The sequence below is a fragment of the Henckelia pumila genome, chromosome 2 (assembly GCF_033568475.1).
Source record: "Henckelia pumila isolate YLH828 chromosome 2, ASM3356847v2, whole genome shotgun sequence".
Lineage (NCBI taxonomy): Eukaryota > Viridiplantae > Streptophyta > Magnoliopsida > Lamiales > Gesneriaceae > Henckelia > Henckelia pumila.
This window is the reverse complement of record NC_133121.1, coordinates 20,077,787-20,095,516: the sequence shown is the minus strand read 5'-3', so window position 1 is coordinate 20,095,516 and position 17,730 is coordinate 20,077,787. Positions and strand designations below refer to the sequence as shown.

The window sequence follows — 17,730 nt, the reverse complement described above, 5'->3', positions numbered from 1 at the left end:
CTTCCCACAATGATCACACTTCTCCTTCTTCCCAAAACGGATAACACCAGCGGAACCAGAGGAAGAAGAAGTAGATCCAGACTTCTTGAAAGACTGAGCACGGGGACCCAAAGAACTAGCAGGCCTGGACTGAGAGAAAGACCGGTTCCTCCGAATGCTGTCCTCTGCCTGATGACAACGGCTCACCAAACCCTCGTAGGACATGTCATCTCCAACCGCCACACGGTCATGAATCTCAGGGTTGAGACCCTGAAGGAACAGGTTATACTTCATCTCCGAGCTGTCAGCAATCTCGGGGCAATAGGATAGAAGATCAAAGAACTTCTGCTGGTACTCGTCAATAGACATGGCACCCTGTCGCAGACTCAGTAATTCACCTGTCTTCGCCTGACGGAGTGCAGGAGAAAAATACAGCTTCTGATAAGCTGTGCGAAACTCAGCCCAAGTAGCAACCCCTCTCGCCGTGACGAACGGTGAAAAAGTGAACCTCCACCATTTTCGGGCTCGCCCTTCCAGAAGATATCCCAGCGTCTCCATCTTCTGCTCCTCAGTGCAACGGAACGTCTGAAAAGTTATCTCCATGCGGTCTAACCAGTTCTCCGCATCCTCCGGAGACTCACCTCCAACCAAGAGCTTAGGACCCATCGGAAGAAATTGGCGTACGCTAAAACGCTGATCATCATGGCGACGATGATGGCGCTCATGACGACGCTCTCGGTCATCATCTCCCCAGCGTCCACCTACACTGCCATGGCTGCTCTGATCGTCACGATCTGTCATCTTCACAAATTACCTCACGGTTATCTTATGCAGAATCTAAATCCCAAGAAAACTATGCATGCTCTGATACCATAAATGTAGTGACCCTTACCCGGATCACCTACTAAACAGAACTTAGGCATGCAATTAACTTAATTAAACAGATATCAGAATAAACTGCGAAAACATTACTAATATTACAATCTCAAAGCAAGGAATCTGTAAAAATCCAATTAGATTATACAACCATATCGAAAAGTTGTATCAATCCGATAACAACAGAAATAAAAACCTAAGCGAAGCTCCAGCTGACCAACCGCTGCCTAGCCCCTCCTGGAACCACCCGCCTCGTCCAATCGCAAACCTGCCCCATGGAATAGGGTGTCCAGAAACACAAAGTACGAGACGTGAGCATAAAACGCTCAGTACGAGAGTATGAGTATACATGCATGCAAAGTGAACTCCCTATAACTCGAGGTCAAAGATCAGATAACAGAGACAGACCGGGCCCTGGTATGTAGCATGTTGTGCCGTCGCTGCAGGAGGTGGCTCCCATACCAATATACCAGTGGATATGCCGGACCCAAATCGATGGAAGTCCATCCACTACAGGATAGGGTACAACCCTACTAATATACATCTCGAAGGAGATAGCTCAATATGCAGATGAATGCAGCATAAATGAATGACATATAAATCATGCAGTCACATAATACATGCATACTCAGTCAGGATATCTCGAACAGTACTATTGTACCTAACACCGAAGTCTGAACTAAGCTGGAAGAAGACAACCCCTAGCTACCTTAGGTCCAAGTCCCGACCCGACCTGGTCTCAAGACTGACCCGACCTGACCTCTCCCTTCAAGCTCGACCTGAACTGCTCCTGGTCAAGCCCGACCTGAACTGCTCCTGGTCAAGCCCCGAGCTACTCCTTCCCGAACTCCCGAGCTACTCTTTCTCGAGCTCCCGAGCTACTCTTTCCCGAGCTCCCGAGCTACTCTTTGATCCGAGTAGAACTAATAAGTGAGATGAAATTGTGTACAAGTGACCGAACTCTCAACTCCTATTTATAGAGGATGAGCTGGGACAGGTGTCAATCGAGTGCATGACACCTAGCAGGACACTAATCGTGTTTTAGCTCCAGCCACGTGTCCATTCCCGACCTAAATACCATGTGTTCTTCCCATGACCGAACACTACCCTGGCCTTGCACATCACTTTCTTGAGCACCCTAAGCCCCGACCCGAGCCAAGCACAAACACATTCCCGAGCCCTAGCTCCAAGCCCGAGCTCTAGCTCAATTCCCGAGCTCTTGCTCAATGCCCGAGCTATTGTTGAACAACCATGACCGACCCGAGCTACTCATGTCATGTGTTCTTGATCTTAACTTGTGCTCTTGTTAATAAAATATAATTAACCAATTAATCTTGTAAATTGGAACTGGGCTACTACAGTATTTATGATATGCACTTGGCCTGATGTGAATCAATGTATCAGCATGTAAAAATTGCATGTCCCCATATAGAAATAGGGATTTTTGTTCTCTTAATCATTGGTCTAGAAATCAGTTGTAGACGTTTAATCAATGATTCAGCTAATCCATTTTTTGTATGAACATGAGTTACAAGATGTTCAACAGTGATTATATCGACATACAATAGTCGTTGAAAGCCTGGGAAGTAAATTCTTCAGCATTATCAAGTCTTATTTTCTTGATTGTATAATCGGAAAATTGATTCCGCAATTTTATTATTTGAGTCATTAATTGCAAATGCTAGAGGCATCGATCAATACCATAAAGTATCGAAATTGTCCACATGGTGGATGAATTGACCCACAAATATCACCCTGAATACGTTCAAGAAATATGGGTGATTTTGTTTGGATTTTAGCTGGCGATGGTCTTATAATAAGTTTTCCAAAAGAACATGCTTTACATTGAAACTTATTATTTTGAAAGATCTTCTGGCCTTTCAGTGGATGACCATGTGTATTTTTAATAATTTTTTGCATCATTATTGAACCAGGATGTCTCAATCGATCATGTCAATTAGTTAATATTGAAGAACTATTAACCACCATATTTGATTTGATTGGACTTATATGTGTATAATGCAATCCAGTAGGAAGCATTGATAGTTTATCAACCACATATTTCTTTCCTGATTTATATGTGGTAAGACACATATATTTCTGATTTTCATCATTTATTGTCTGAGTATCATACCCATGAGAATATATATCATTAGAACTCAACAAATTTCTTTTTTATTGTGATGAATATAAAGCATCATTTATCAAAACTTTTGTACCATTAGGTAACAAAAAATGTGCTTTACCACAACCTTCAATCACGTCTACAGGTGTAACGCCCCGTTTTTATCTTAATTGATGTTATTTGAGATAATCAGTGATTTTAGAATTCGAGATCGGACTTTTTATTGATCAGGAACTATTTTGCAATTTTTGGAAATTTCAGGGACTAGAACGCAAAAAGTGGATTTGTTATATCCTTAGACTTGTTGACTAAGTCTCTCATTGCTTCCTTTTCTCCTCCAAGTCGCCCCTTCACCATTTTAGGCGAGAAAGCTTTGCCCAAGCTTTTGTGATTTCGATTCTAGGTCAATCCGTCCGATAGAATTGAATTCTGACTTGATATCTACGATCACAGCATCGAGTGCTCCGTTTGGAAGTAAGTTTCTCTTATTTCTAAGAGGTTTGAATTTTTGGATGTCTTTAGAATTGATTGATATTCGGAGAGGATGATTATGAGTTAGCAGTGATCGTATATCTAAGACGGTTCGAAGATCTAACGACGATCGGAATTGTTATGATTTTTCTTATTATTTTCAAAAACCTTGATTTTGTGATGTGTTGGGATTGTGTTGTTTTTAGGTTTGAGGTTGATTATGAGTTCTTTGGATTGTTATCTTGCTGTCTGCGTTTCCGATTTGATCAGTATATAGCCGTTATGCCGTCAGTTTGAAGTTTGAACGTCGTTTTGATGTTTTAAGTTATACGAGTTTGATATGAGTTTGATATCGATTTTGATCACCATGACTTCTTCTGATAGATTGAATTGAATTTCTTGAAGATTGTGAGCCTTGCAGTCTTGATCAGTTTAGAAGAGTCGAGCCGGTATAGTATCGATGTCTTCTTTTATCGATTGATGAACTTGTTTGGATATTGATTGAGGATTTGTTATTTTCATATTGAAGAGTTTGAAACGACGAGAAGGTATAAGATGACTTTGGAATGAAATAGGATGATTAACTTGAATTCGGATTGATTCGAGTGTCCTAGAAGAAATCACATATTGCATGTTTATATGCTTATTTAAACTTATGATTGAATTGATGATTGAATGCATGAGATTTCACATGCATTCATTTTGAGCCGATTGATTATTCATTTTGAATTAGACGATCTGGAGATTATAGTTGAGTGGCCTTGGTAGGCGATTTACTACAAGTGTCGATTAACTCACTATAATGCCCTAGAGTCTAGAGGATTAAGATATACCTCGTCCACCTCGAAAAGGGAGTTCGGTGTGATCGTTTGATATTTTAACCTCGAGATCCCAAACCGAAGAAAGAAAGAAAGAAGAATTCCATTTGATTATCTGAGTCTGATAATCCATAAGTTTTAAAGTCATGCATATCATTTTAATTCAATTGAATGAATTACTTGAGAAATGTGTGGAATTTGATTTTATATCATGTTTTGATATATTTACATGTTATTATATACTAGTCTCTTTTACTGGGAATATTATTCTCACCGGATTATCCGGCTGTTGTCTTTGTTTGTATGTGTACTTGGCAACACGTGGGGCAGGACCGAGTCAGAGACATCATGGCTAGACGATTGAGAGGATAGAATGAGACTTGGATGTTAGGAGTCATTTATGTTTTTCGAACTCCTTTTTGTATTGAATAAGTCCGAACTAGATGGATTTTTATGCATGTTATATTTTGAGGATTGTATAACTCTAGACCTAATCCTTTGTATCTTGTTGAATGGGATTTTATGTTATTGATGTTTGGTTGAGTTGAGTTGGAATTGAAGAAGAAAACCAGAATTTTCCAGTTACAGAGCATCTCTCTCGATCGGCTGAATCTTACCGATCGAGCGAGCACCCTGTAACTGGAACCCGAGAGTCGGACATTTTGTGTCCGCTCGATCGGTAATATTCTACCGATCGAGCGGGCGTCCTGATTTCTGGGCAGTGGCTTTAGAATTCTTTGGCCGCTCGATCGGTTGAATCTTACCGATCGAGCGAGCACCCTTTTAAAAAAAAAAAAAAACTTTTTGGTCTTGATCTTTATTGTTTAATTGAGTTGATCGATTCCTTTACCCTGAGATTGTATGATTAGAATCTAGGCCTCACAACAGGACCTGATATTGTATTCACCATTGTTTTTGTTGGTTTTAATTCCAAGAAATATCTTTTATCTCGGACAATAGTGTGCGTTATACCACTATCAGGTATGCAAACTTCCATGGGTTTATCTTTGCTCATAGCATTTTCCATATTTAACCTAAAAAAAATGCAATAAAGAAAAATCAAGGATAATATATATATATATATATATATATATATATATATATATATATGCAAAATATAACATGTTTCATAAGAATGCATGAAAAATATAGCATGTTAAATTCTAGTCTCACCAATATATTAATTAATGTTCTCGAAATCATTTGAAAAATCAGCAGCATTGAAATAAGTTGAACCAATTAAATGGTTACTGTTTTCAACAAAATTTGTCTCTTTTTCTTTTCCCTTTATCGATACTTTATAGAGCTTACATAGGTGCTCAGGGGTACGTGACCAATGTCCTGGAGTGCCACATCTATAACAAGCACTCTCATATCTTTTTGAGTGATTTTTATTTTCACTCATATTTTCATGCTGCCTTTTTGGTGGGTGGTTCGTGACGTTCTTTTGAGATGAGTTATTAAAGTAATTATCTCGATTATTTTCATGTCCACGGTCGTGACCACGACCGCGATCATTTCTACGTCCACATTCATGCCCACGTCCTCGACCTCGACCAAAATCTAGTTTATGTCTTTGATTTTGGTTTTCATTTTTACTTACGACATTTGCTTCTGGAAATGTCGTAGATACAGGGTCGGTACTAAAAAATTAACAATGCATTTCTCAACAATTTTTTGTTCTTTTCTAGTGATATCGAGAGTAACGAATTCAAGCTTTGCCAAATTTGACATGTTAGTACTAAAAAACTAACAATGCATTTTATTAATTAATTTCCATTAATATGAAAATACAAAATAATGGATAAACGATGAGTATAAGTATGTTTAAAAATAGATAAAAAGTGTGCGGTGGATAATCGCGGTGAGTACAAGACTCGTGAGTATGATGATCATAATCGTTATGAAAAATAGCCTTAGAAATGTCATCATCTTCTTCTTCGAAAAAAAACGAGGAGAAATAATTTAGAGAAAGAGTGAGTTTTGGTGTGATTGAAAATGTGTTTGAGTGATCATATTTATAGGCAAAAAACTAGCCGTTTATGACCGTTTGTGACCGTTGGGAGCAAAGAAAAACGATTATGTGTTGAATAAAAATTTTTGATAATCATGTGATGCATATAACGATAATCATAATTAAATAATTATGTATATCATATCACATTATTATAAGGTCAATGTCGTAGACATTCTTTTATATAATATTGTGAAATTTTACCAATATAGTTAGTATAAAGTCAGGTATAGTACTATATCATATCACATTATTATAAGATCGGTGTCATAGACATTCTTTTATATAATATTGTGAAATTATACAAATATAGTTAGTATAAAGTCAGGTATAGTATATCATATCATATTATTATAAGATTGGTGTCATAGACATCCTTTTATATAATAACACGAAATTATACGAATATGGTTAGTACATAAATACAAAATATATATCATATCACGTTATTATAAAATCGATGTCATAGACATTCTTTTATATAATAACATGAAATTATATATTAATATATATACATAGTAAAAATATATAAACAATAAAATAAATATTCTTACTTGTTGAATATTTTTGCCTTCTCTTGTATTTTGGAGCTTCGGAAATTATAAAAAATCTTCGAGCGATCGTGCTGATAACGTGTTGTGAAAAAGTACAAATTTACGGTAAAAAGTAAAAATTCCAAAACTCAAAATATATCAAACTCTACAACACTTCACAAATTTGTCTCTCTCAATTCAATTGTGTTTTTATACACAAATGAAGAGACATATTTATAGATCTCATTTGGATATTAATCCAAAATTTAATTCTTCATCATCTACATCATCACACACTAATTTTCAACATTTTACAACTCAATATTCAACATTCAACTTTAAATAATAATAATAATAATATCATATTTTTAACAATATTTATAGATTTGTGGGTATTTTCTCATTTTAGTTAATAATTAATAATTGATAAATTGTCAAAAATGCATGACAGAATTTGAGACGAATGTTGCTACAACTTTCCACGTAAAGGGTTTTTAACTTGACTTCTTTTCTAAAAGGACTTGACAACTAATTAATTTTTTTATAAGGGATCTTGTGCTATATAGAAATTTCATAAGGGGTTATAAAGCAATTAGTTGGCCCAAAAAAATGCATACAATAGATCCCAATTTTTTTTTATAGTACAATAGATCCCAAGTTCTAATGCAAAGAGTTCTGTCGCAAATTAAATACTTAACTTGTGTTAAGATTGTTCTGTACATTAGATGGAAAGTGGAAAAAACCCGCCAATCACCCCCTCTCGATAAGAAAATTCACAGCATACAATGGAAAGGGAATGGGCAAAATTAGGGTTAAATTGCGTAGTGAGCTGACTTCCTACTTGGAGGTCTTTAAAACGTTAATCTTCATCGGATAGGCAAATGATGTTTGTATCAACAGCAGAAGAGGCCGTATTACCCTGTATATTACCTAGAGGAGTAACATGGTTTGTAGGTTCCAACGAACCAACCGTTGAATCAAAATCAGCTAAAGGTGGCAAATTGTGCTTCATGAGTACATTACTATTCATGTCTCTTAACAGATCGATAGGAGATTGAGTCAGGTTAAGATGGATTGGTTGTCCACTTCGAGGTTGAAGTGTGTTTTGAGGGACATGATTTGGTATCAGCTGAGGTTGTCTAGGTGGGGGTGGTGACGGTCGAGGTGTCGCTATGAGCTGGGGAGGAAATATTAGTTGAGGATGCCGTTGAGGCATTGCCGAAAAACTGGAAGGAGCCATATATGGCGCTGCAGGAAGTCGAAAAGGTTGAAGGTGTGGAGCCCTCGAACGGATCTCTGCAATATGGGGATTTGCAGCAGGAGTGTGGGAAGCTATCACCAGGGGTCTAGCTGATGTGCCCGATAAGACAGATCCCGCCCGTAGCATGGCTTCTATGGGTTGTGAAGCTGTGAAATTTCGAATAGCAACAGGGGAAGATCTCGCAGATGGCATATGCAGCTGGTTCAGAGCTTCTGCAGATGGCATATGCAGCTGGTTCAGAGCTTCTGCAGATGGCACCGAGGTCTGCTGACTGGGAGGTCGGCTAGCAGATGCCGAAGGGGAAATTGTCATCGGAGCTTGTAGTGAGGGCGGATGCAGGTGCTGCTCAAAACTAGATTTAAAAACTGCATCAAAACCAAGCACCACTTCAGTACTATCTTATTGGAAACTGATTGTTACTAAAAGTTACAGAGTGTAAAGCACCAGAAAATAACAGAATGTTAATCATCTTTCTACCAGAAAAATAACGGAATGTTCAATCATCTTTCTTCTTGTTGGTTCCGAAAACTATCTCAAGGCCTACGAAGGAATTGGTACAAAAGAACAAATAACTCAAATATGACTAATGAAAAAATTTCATGTGTTCATGTGCACGTGTGTGTACAGAGAAAAGTATATTGCCTATTCACTGGAGAACCAAAACTTTACGTTCAATAATATTCAATTTCCATTTGATATCAATACATCAATTTGGAAGGTAATCCTAACAACATAACAAAACTTCGAGAAGGTTGCAAATTAGGTTGGTGCACGGACAAGCTTTTAGGACCCCACAGAATTTCAACAGTTTTAAAAGATGCATTGAATCAAATCAGAGGTGAATCAACCTCAATTCGCGGTTTCAGGCGGATTCAGGCAATAAAAGACCATAGCGATGGTAACACAATTCAAGTTGTGAACAATGTTCTACAAACTCAGATATCATTTAATTTGAAGCCAGCCCTTTTTGGTACCAAGTATGATCTAAATTTATCCCTCAATCCTTTCCTCGATAAGGGAAAAAGGAGAGAATGCTCACCAAAGACACACATATTACTAATTACTAACCAGGAAAGAAAGAGATTGCACCTCCAAAACGGAATTGCAGATAAATTACATACCTTGATGTAATTGCAGGGGTCTGAAATGGAACTTATATCTGAAAGCCTCAGCCAATTTGGTATTCAAAAGAACTAAATTCTTACTCTTCTCAAGTTCATTCTTCTTCAATCTAAAATTTGCTTCGGCTTCCTGAAGCTTCTGATCATATTTAGTACGTATTTGGTTAATAATTTCTTGGATCTCCTTCTCACAGCTGGATTTAAGTTGTGATACCTGTTTCAAGAAATAGTTGTATTACTTCCAAGGAACACACAAAATAATGAAATAAGATACAATCAAGAAACAATTAAAACAGACCGCATCTCCATATATCTTTTCCAACTGTACAGCTTCTTTCAATAATTTTTCTAACTCATTTTGTAGTGGATCAGCAACCAAGGACGGAGTTGAATTCCGAGAGGTGACTGGATGAGTAGGATGGACGAGAAGGTGGCTGGGACCACGAAGATGGCCAGCACCTATTCCCATCTGTGGGACAGATTGATTTGGACGTGCAGTGGTGCTTGCTTGAGCCATAACTGTATTGCCTGGGGAACGAACAAACATCTCAACACTTTGTACATGAGAAATTCTACTTTCTTGACCCATTTCCCCGTTTTGATTCTCCATTTCATTGGGCGAAGATTGATTGCAGATGAGAGATGCATCGACTGACAATTGATGTAGCTGCTCATAGTTCCCAGTCACTGGTACTGCATGGTTCGACTGAACAAGGTTCACAGCATCACTCGCAACTTCAGTCTGAGAAGTATTTTTAATTTCTAAAGCAGATGTGTCTAGTTTTTCAAGTTCAGCAGATGCCATTTGGTGATTTTCATTTTGCGACTCCTGAATACAAGTTGACCTCGTAATTTCGGTGTCATTATTTATGGGCTCATGAAGATGACCAGCATCTATTCCCGATCGTGGAGCAGCCTGATTTGGAAGTTCAGTTGTGCTTACTACTTCAGACATAACTGTGCTGTCTGGGGAATGAACAAGCTCAACATTTTGTTCATGAGAAATTCTACTTGTTTGTCCTAGAATCAGGTGATTGTGATGCAAATTTTCACCACTTTGGGAAATAAAGTCATGAGAAAAGTCTTCAGTTTCTCTAGCCACAACAGTTGGAGAAAAGTTTGTTCCTTGGTCCCTGTTTTGATGCTCAATTTCATGGGGTGGATGCTGATCGCATACAAGAGATGCATCAGCTGACAAAAGATTCAGCTGCTCACAGTTCCCAGTTACTGAAACTGTCTGATTCGACTGAACAAGGGCCACAGCATCACTGAGTTCCGAGGCTTCAACTTCAACCTGAGAAGTACTTCGAATTTCTGCAGCTGGTGTGTCTCGATCTTCCAGTTCAGCAGATGCCAAAAGGTGAATCTCATTTTTGGACACCTAAACACAAGTCAAACCTTGTTATTTCTGTGCCAACACAGCAAAATCCTTTAGGTTGCACTTGGATGAAAGGTTTCATATCCATGGATTTCGCTTGAATTTTATGGTTAACAATAAAATAATAGATTGAATTCTAAATACATACACTACTTATTCATACATTATTATTTATATAATAATGTCAAAATAATTTCAAATGACACCACTATTAGGTGAACTTGAAATTCATTCTCATTAACACAAATACTGTATATGAAGATAATGGATTTAAAGTTTATGATATTTCTTCTCTGAATAACAAAAATAAATTTGAATATATTTGAAATCCATAGATTTGAAATACTTTCATCTAAGCACAACCTTATAACATTCACGGTTGCCAACATTTATTTTCAGAAAAGCAAAGGAAATCTCTTCCAACTGAATCTGGAATCAAAATAAGATGTTAAGATTATTGGTCGAATTATAAGGTAGTTGTAATATTCCATATGTTTTGTAACACAGGTCACCAAAAGCTTATAGACAGCTAGAGCAAATTATTTAGGAATAATATGGAAGAAAATTAGTTTTCATTAAGAAAAAAGGTACATACATGATGTTTCAACAAGCCACGATGATCTGGGAGAGGTAGCATTTCCTCTGAATGTACCAATGGGAAAGGTAAACCATCATTGCTTGACCGACAACCGCTTACGTGACTCACCTCAGTGTCAGGCAAAACAATTGAATCCCCTATATTAGATGTATTATTTGATTCTACAGGATCACCATGCAAAACAATATCATCAGAAACAGATTTAGTCAACACTGTTGGACCCTCTTGACACGTCTCCACAGGTCGAATTTCATCAGTAATCTGTTCTCCACAGACGGGGAGATTTGCAGCACCAATTTCCTCGGTAATATTACAGGACTGAACTAATTGATTAAGCTTCCCAACCAGAGTCTCTGACGGCCTCTCTAAGGACATCACCCCCACTTCCTTAGGAGGACTAAATGTTCCCATATTGCTCATGGTCTCTACCAGACAACCAGAGTCTACTGTCTCAGTTGGTACATTAATAGATGCATCAGATGTCGCCACATCGTTACCCTGAGGACACAAATTTATACTTGGATTCTCGGCATGTTCCTGAAACATGGTAACTACATCCTCCAGGCCAATCTGTTTACCTGACTCGGTGCATTCAGGACCATACTGAGATTTAAAATCAAATGGCTGTGGCCCATTCCCAGTACCGAGTTTGCTGGCGCAAGCTATTGCTCCAGCCAACCAGTCAGCTGCCTTTCGATACTCCTCATTTCGAGCAGCTAAATGCTTTTCCTTGAGAGAATTAAGCTGCACGTCCTTTAGGAGATTGTGTTCTTCCATTTTCTTTGCAAAATTATCACCCAAGATTTTGAGTTTGGAAGTTTGTACTAGGCCTTCAGCATGTATATAACGCGTAACTGCAGACTCCATTTTGTTCTCCTTCTCCAACTCTACCTTTTCCTCTTCCCAGGTTCTCACCAATCCCTGTACTTCCTCCTCCTGTTTTCGAACAAGTTTCCTCAATAGTTTCTCACATTTTTTCCGAATTTTCTTTATCTTCTCATGTATTTCACTTCCAGCAGTTTTTGCATTCATACCCAAATTCTGCTTTAAAACGATTTCAACAATTTCTTTAATCTCTAATTTTGCTTTTTTCTCTTTCGACAGTGAAAACGATGGTGTGCCATCGATTATATGATATGGCTCTTTCTTACTGTCTTCATCAGCTAACATGCGAATAATGCCAGAGTCAGAAGCGTTCTGTGAAGACTGCAAATACTTCAACTTCAGAGGTCGCATCTTTGAATAAACCGAGCAGACTTGCTCTTCTGTGCATTGATAATTTAGATGCTTTTTTGCTAAATTATAAGTGTCCTTCTTATCAACTTTTTGTTTGGCGATTCGGGTTGCAATCCAGCACTGGTAAAGAAGAAATATCGTCAGACTTGGAGCATGTGCTTGAGCAAGGAATCACAAAGAAATTTTTGGAAAACCACGTATTTGGCACACCAATAGAAAACTAAAGAGAGAAATAGATATTGAGCTAAAACACTCTCACAAGTCAAACTGCAGTGGCACAACAAGATATGATGAGAAAAACCAGATTAGGATAAACAATGTAGCGAACAAAGTTTCCAACTAAAAAATATCAAATCCTAGATGTGCTTCCATCACCCATTGAATTTACAAGATGTAAAGGAAGTTTGCACACAGAAGGCATAAATTATTTGAATTCCATTATACACACTTAGCTCCCGATTTCAAATTGTTCCATCGATTTGCTACCAGCTACCTTACTAGTTTGCTGATCATTTAATTCATAGACATTCCGTTTCAACATGGTAACGGCAGGTTTATTTCTATTAGACGGATTTTTGTTATTAAGAACTTGTAGTCAAATTACCACTTCCGGGAAATTCATTGAAATTGATCATTATGTTATGATGATATTGAGCTAGTTTAACAAAAAATGAATTTGTTAGTTTCAGAAAAGAGTAGTGTCAACCTTTATAAATTTCAATGCTCCTCACTTACAATCCAAATGATGAGGCTATTTAAGAAAAATTCGATTGGGAATAAAAAGTAAATTTGAACAACAGAAGAGACAACATCAGAACGATGCAAAACAATAACGATTTGACTTCAAGAATGAAGAAACCACCAAAACAATGAAAAAATTCTAATTAAAGATGTGGAATGTGTTAAAAGTGGAATTCCAATCTATCAAGGCAAAGAATACAAGCTAATAACCCTGGTTTGAGACGATGTGATTTCAGAATATTCTACACCTCTAAAGTGAAGGAAAATCAAATTAGTTGTTAACAATTAGAAAAGGTGAAATTGAAAGAAGATAACAACACAAATACCAAGTGAAATTGGTAAAAGCAATTAACCCCAATGTTCTAAGAAAAAAACTCCTCTTAGAGTTAACCTCTTTAACGTAAATCACATCTCATGATTTACCACCAATCTTCCACCGGATTTTACGTGAATAATAATAATAATAATAATAATAATAATAATAAAACATAAAAACACACTGACCACAGATAATTGGAAAGCATGGATGATTGCTGGTGTATCACTACTGATATCGTGATTCTGAATGACATACTCCAGAAATTCTCTGACTTTATGTGTGGCATCCTCCTGCATTATGATTTATGACATCAGGTAATTGTAGTTGATATACATCTTGATCTAATGAAATCACAAGGAAATAAAACTGGATCTTTGCAAGTTATTATTATAGACAAAAGAGGTCCATTAAGCTCCAAGAACAAGAGGGAGATTTTCTATCCATTTCGATGACTAAGGGCAGTATGGATACAGAAGTTGTAGCTTAAAAAAGCGCTTAAATATGCTCAGCTTTTTTTAAGTGCTTTTATTAAAAAACAGTGCTTTTATTTAGATTTAGATTTTTAAATAGAAGTAGATGCAGAAGTCAAAAAGCCAGAAATTATAGCTTTTAAAAAAGTGCTTTTATTTAGATTTAGATTTTTAAACAGAAGTAGATGCAGAAGTCAAAAAGCCAGAAATTATAGCTTTATAAGCCAGCTTTCCTAACCAAACACTTCATTTTTTAAGAAAAAACAATTTTTTAAGAAAAGCACTTCCCTAACCTAAAAAAAGTGATTTTTGGAGTTGGCTTCAATAAACAAAAGCACTCTAAAAGGAAAATAAAATTATTCTTCCATGAGTGGAAATAAGAAGCGAAAAATACGTCGAATAATTGACAGAAGAGAAAAGATTAAGTTCACCATAAAATCCTATAATGAAAAATATTATCTCCAATATCCTTTCTACTTAAAGAGGAATTAAGCAGTTTCGAGAATAACTCTTCGAAGAGGAGACTCATTAAAATGCGGACAGTGGCCAGCGGCCAGAAGCAACTTCTTTAAGTGATTCACCATCATCCACATACTCCCAGAGTTTCAAAGAGATTAAATATTCTCTCTAGATTAAATTTAAATCAATCTGGTTTTACAGAAGAAAACTATCATCCATCTATTATAAGTAACACTTGGAAGTTGGAACAAGCTTTATCCTTAAAAATACCTTTCCCTAAAGCAAAAAAGTGAAACCAGTTCAGTAGAAATCAAATGCATGTAATTTAAAACATGTCTTTGGACTTCATTAGCCAGTAATTCCTCGTTTCTTTATGTCCATTACATGTATTAAATGGCATTTAACTGAGAAATAACAAATTCCATATCTAAATTACATTATAAGAGAAATATGCCGAGTACATCAATCATTCACCTATTGACTCTTTAAACTGAAGCATAATTCCAATGGTACAGAACATCCATAATACACTCTCAAGACAACAAAAAAAGAAGCCTTTGGTACCTCATAAGCATCGAGAGAAAGAGATCCAAACTTTTCAAATAAAAAAACTACTATTAAGGTGCTAGTTTTCTCTCTAACACGTGGTTGGTACAGATTTGCAAGATCTCAACAACCAGGAAGACAAGACAACTGTTAAAGCATGTGGCAACTAAATAAAACTGCAAGTCACAAATGCCACACATTCAGGAACACAAAAACTCTTGTGAGACGATCTCACGGGTAAATTTTGTGAGACGGATCTCCTTATTGGGGGTCACTCGTGATAATGAATTACTTTTTATTTCAAAAGTATACTATTTATTATAAAGATATGTAAGACTGTCTCTCAAAAGACAACTCATTCAGGAAATATTTGCTATGTGGATGAGCGATGCTTCTAACATTATCACCTGCACTCACAGGGAGAAGGAAAAACTGAAAATTACCGAAAGTTCAACAATTTGGCAAAGCCTCTCCAATTCAACTCGCAGAAAATTATGGCGGTTGTTCTGCTCAGAGAGCAACGAATATTTTCCCTCCGATCCCCCAGTGCCAACTTTAGCACCAAAAGAGCTCTGTCCAGTCACGGAATTTGGAGCATGATCGGTAGAGATACTGTCCATTTGCAAAGACTCAGCTAGATTATTGGCTGTGGTTGTAGAATGCCCTGTGTGATATCAACAAACATATTTACATATTTTCAGTTGCTATGTGTAGTTGGGTATAAGTATCAGGATAGCAATACGTTATTTCAAAGGACAACATTAAGTGAGCGAGGATGGCAACGACATATAAAACTGGAAGAAATCTCAGTGCAGGATAAGTTGAGTTTCAGGATATCTATTACCTTCCTTTGAAGCAGCAACTTGGGTCCCTTGAAGCTCCGTTAACTCACCAATCGCTGGATCCACATGCTGGGGTCTTACCATGCAATCCGCACTTCCTGACTTTGAGATACTCGTATTCTCAGTGATTGAACAACCTGTAGGCAACCTTTCAGAATCATCAAAGCTTTTTCTGGTACTTGAACCAATCCTAGTGTCTGTTAAACTATCTGCACCGAGAGGCTTTGGAGACTCTGCGATCACATCATCATCAATGTAATTAGAACCCACAGCAATGTTATTCCCTAATATCTCTGAATCAGTTGGTAAGTTACCAATGGACTTCTGAAGATCTCCACCGGACTCTTTATCAATGCTCGAGTGTCTCAAATTTCCCTGAAACCTTTTACAGCATTCATCACTAACATCCACTCCTCCAATTGGCTTAGAGTTGATTACTCTGCCATTATCATTGTATATGTGAGACATGTTATCCGGTCCTTCCAGCTTCCCATGGATATCTAGTTTAATGTCAGTAACATTCACATAAATCTATTTTCTTTTACGAGTAAATCTAAATATTGATCACTTCACAAAGTTCAAAATCAAAGCCACGAGCAATTCCCAAGCCAAAAACTAAAACTTTTTCACAACCAGACTGAAAAACATAATGTATACAACATAAAGAACAAAAAAAAAAAAAGCATGCAACCGGAATTAATCCAGTTGAGTGGAGGAAATCGCTATTATACCAGGAAAATCTTCCTTCGTCCGCTGTCGTTTAAAAAGGGCCTTGAAAGCACGGGCATCCAGTTTCTTTCTCTTCTTTGCAATAGATTTCTGGTAAAGTTCAGCTTCCTTGGATCCCATCATCAGCATCTTCCTTTCTTCTGTTAAAATCAGACAGACAAAATCCCTTCACAAATTGGTTTAAACTTGTCATACTTTTCCAGTTACACAGTTCCTCAAGTTGATGTAACGAATAACAGCCCAGAACCCACTAGCCCTTTTTAAACAACCCAGCACTCTCGTATTTCGTGTTACAAAAATAGTAAAATAAGAAGCAAGAAAGCTGCTACACTCCAATAAACAAGAAAAGCATAGAAATACCGCACATTGAAGAATCGGTAGCTGCAAAACACGAGCACGCAGTCGCAGAATAGCAATACTGTACTGCGAGAACTCAAATTCACGCACGCAGTGGAGAGTAATGCAACCTAAACGTGGAAACCCTAGGATCCAGAGGGAGTGGTCGGAGAAGAAAAATTCGATTTTTGCAGGATAGCAAACAGTAATAATTGGACATTTGAATACGAATCTAATAACTGTTGATCAACGGAGAATCGATTCAAATGCCCACCCACCGGTCAATCTCCACGCGCTCGACCTTTCATTTGAATCGTATTACTTTTGTGTGCTGGCTTAATCTGTTTTTTTTAAAATAAAAAATTAAAAATTAAAAATAGAAAATTAAAATACACAATTGGTACGAACTTAGGTAAATTAGATCCTGTTTGTATAAATTATCTCAAAGAAGATCTAAAGTTTAAGATTTATCGAGATCACTCTCGTTGTTAATAAACATATGTACATAGTGTCTGCTTATAGATTGACTTTTTATCTAAAATAAAGTTTTATATTAGTACATAATACATTTTTTAAAAAAAATATTAGTACATAATAAATTTTATATTAAAAATATAATAAGATTACAGTAATTTCTAATTATTAATGTTATATTTTTTAGTCAATAATCTATTAATCTTTGTTTTATTTAAAAATAATAATATTAGTTATTGGATAAGGATATTTTGGAGAAAAATTTTGGTATGTCATGACATATCTAATGTTGTTAATACCGAAAAAAATTTGATTAGATGTGGCAACTTTTTTTACTGAGATCTCCCTTCCACCGTCGCCTAGATGCAAAGATCGATTATCTGCACAGATAAAGAAACTCATGA

The 17,730-nt window shown here is 36.8% G+C and overlaps 1 protein-coding gene across 2 annotated transcripts; it reads right to left on the bottom strand.

The window, feature by feature from the left end:
- Positions 1–7,420: 7,420 nt before the first annotated feature.
- LOC140881246 (uncharacterized) lies at positions 7,421–17,198 on the bottom strand. Of its 2 annotated transcripts, XM_073286407.1 has the most exons (11): positions 16,882–17,198; positions 16,519–16,656; positions 16,102–16,287; positions 15,790–16,020; positions 15,389–15,609; positions 13,656–13,760; positions 11,172–12,530; positions 9,497–10,579; positions 9,199–9,412; positions 8,335–8,442; positions 7,421–8,301 (listed from the first exon to the last, which is right to left on the bottom strand). In XM_073286407.1, the coding sequence occupies exons 2-11, from the start codon at positions 16,643–16,645 to the stop codon at positions 7,676–7,678; spliced, it is 4,260 nt and encodes a 1,419-aa protein (XP_073142508.1). In that variant the 5' UTR covers positions 16,646–16,656; positions 16,882–17,198; the 3' UTR covers positions 7,421–7,675. The 2 variants fall into 2 exon arrangements, with proteins under 2 accessions (XP_073142508.1, XP_073142507.1); XM_073286406.1 differs by having other exon boundaries at positions 7,421–8,442.
- Between the last annotated feature and the right edge of the window lie 532 nt (positions 17,199–17,730).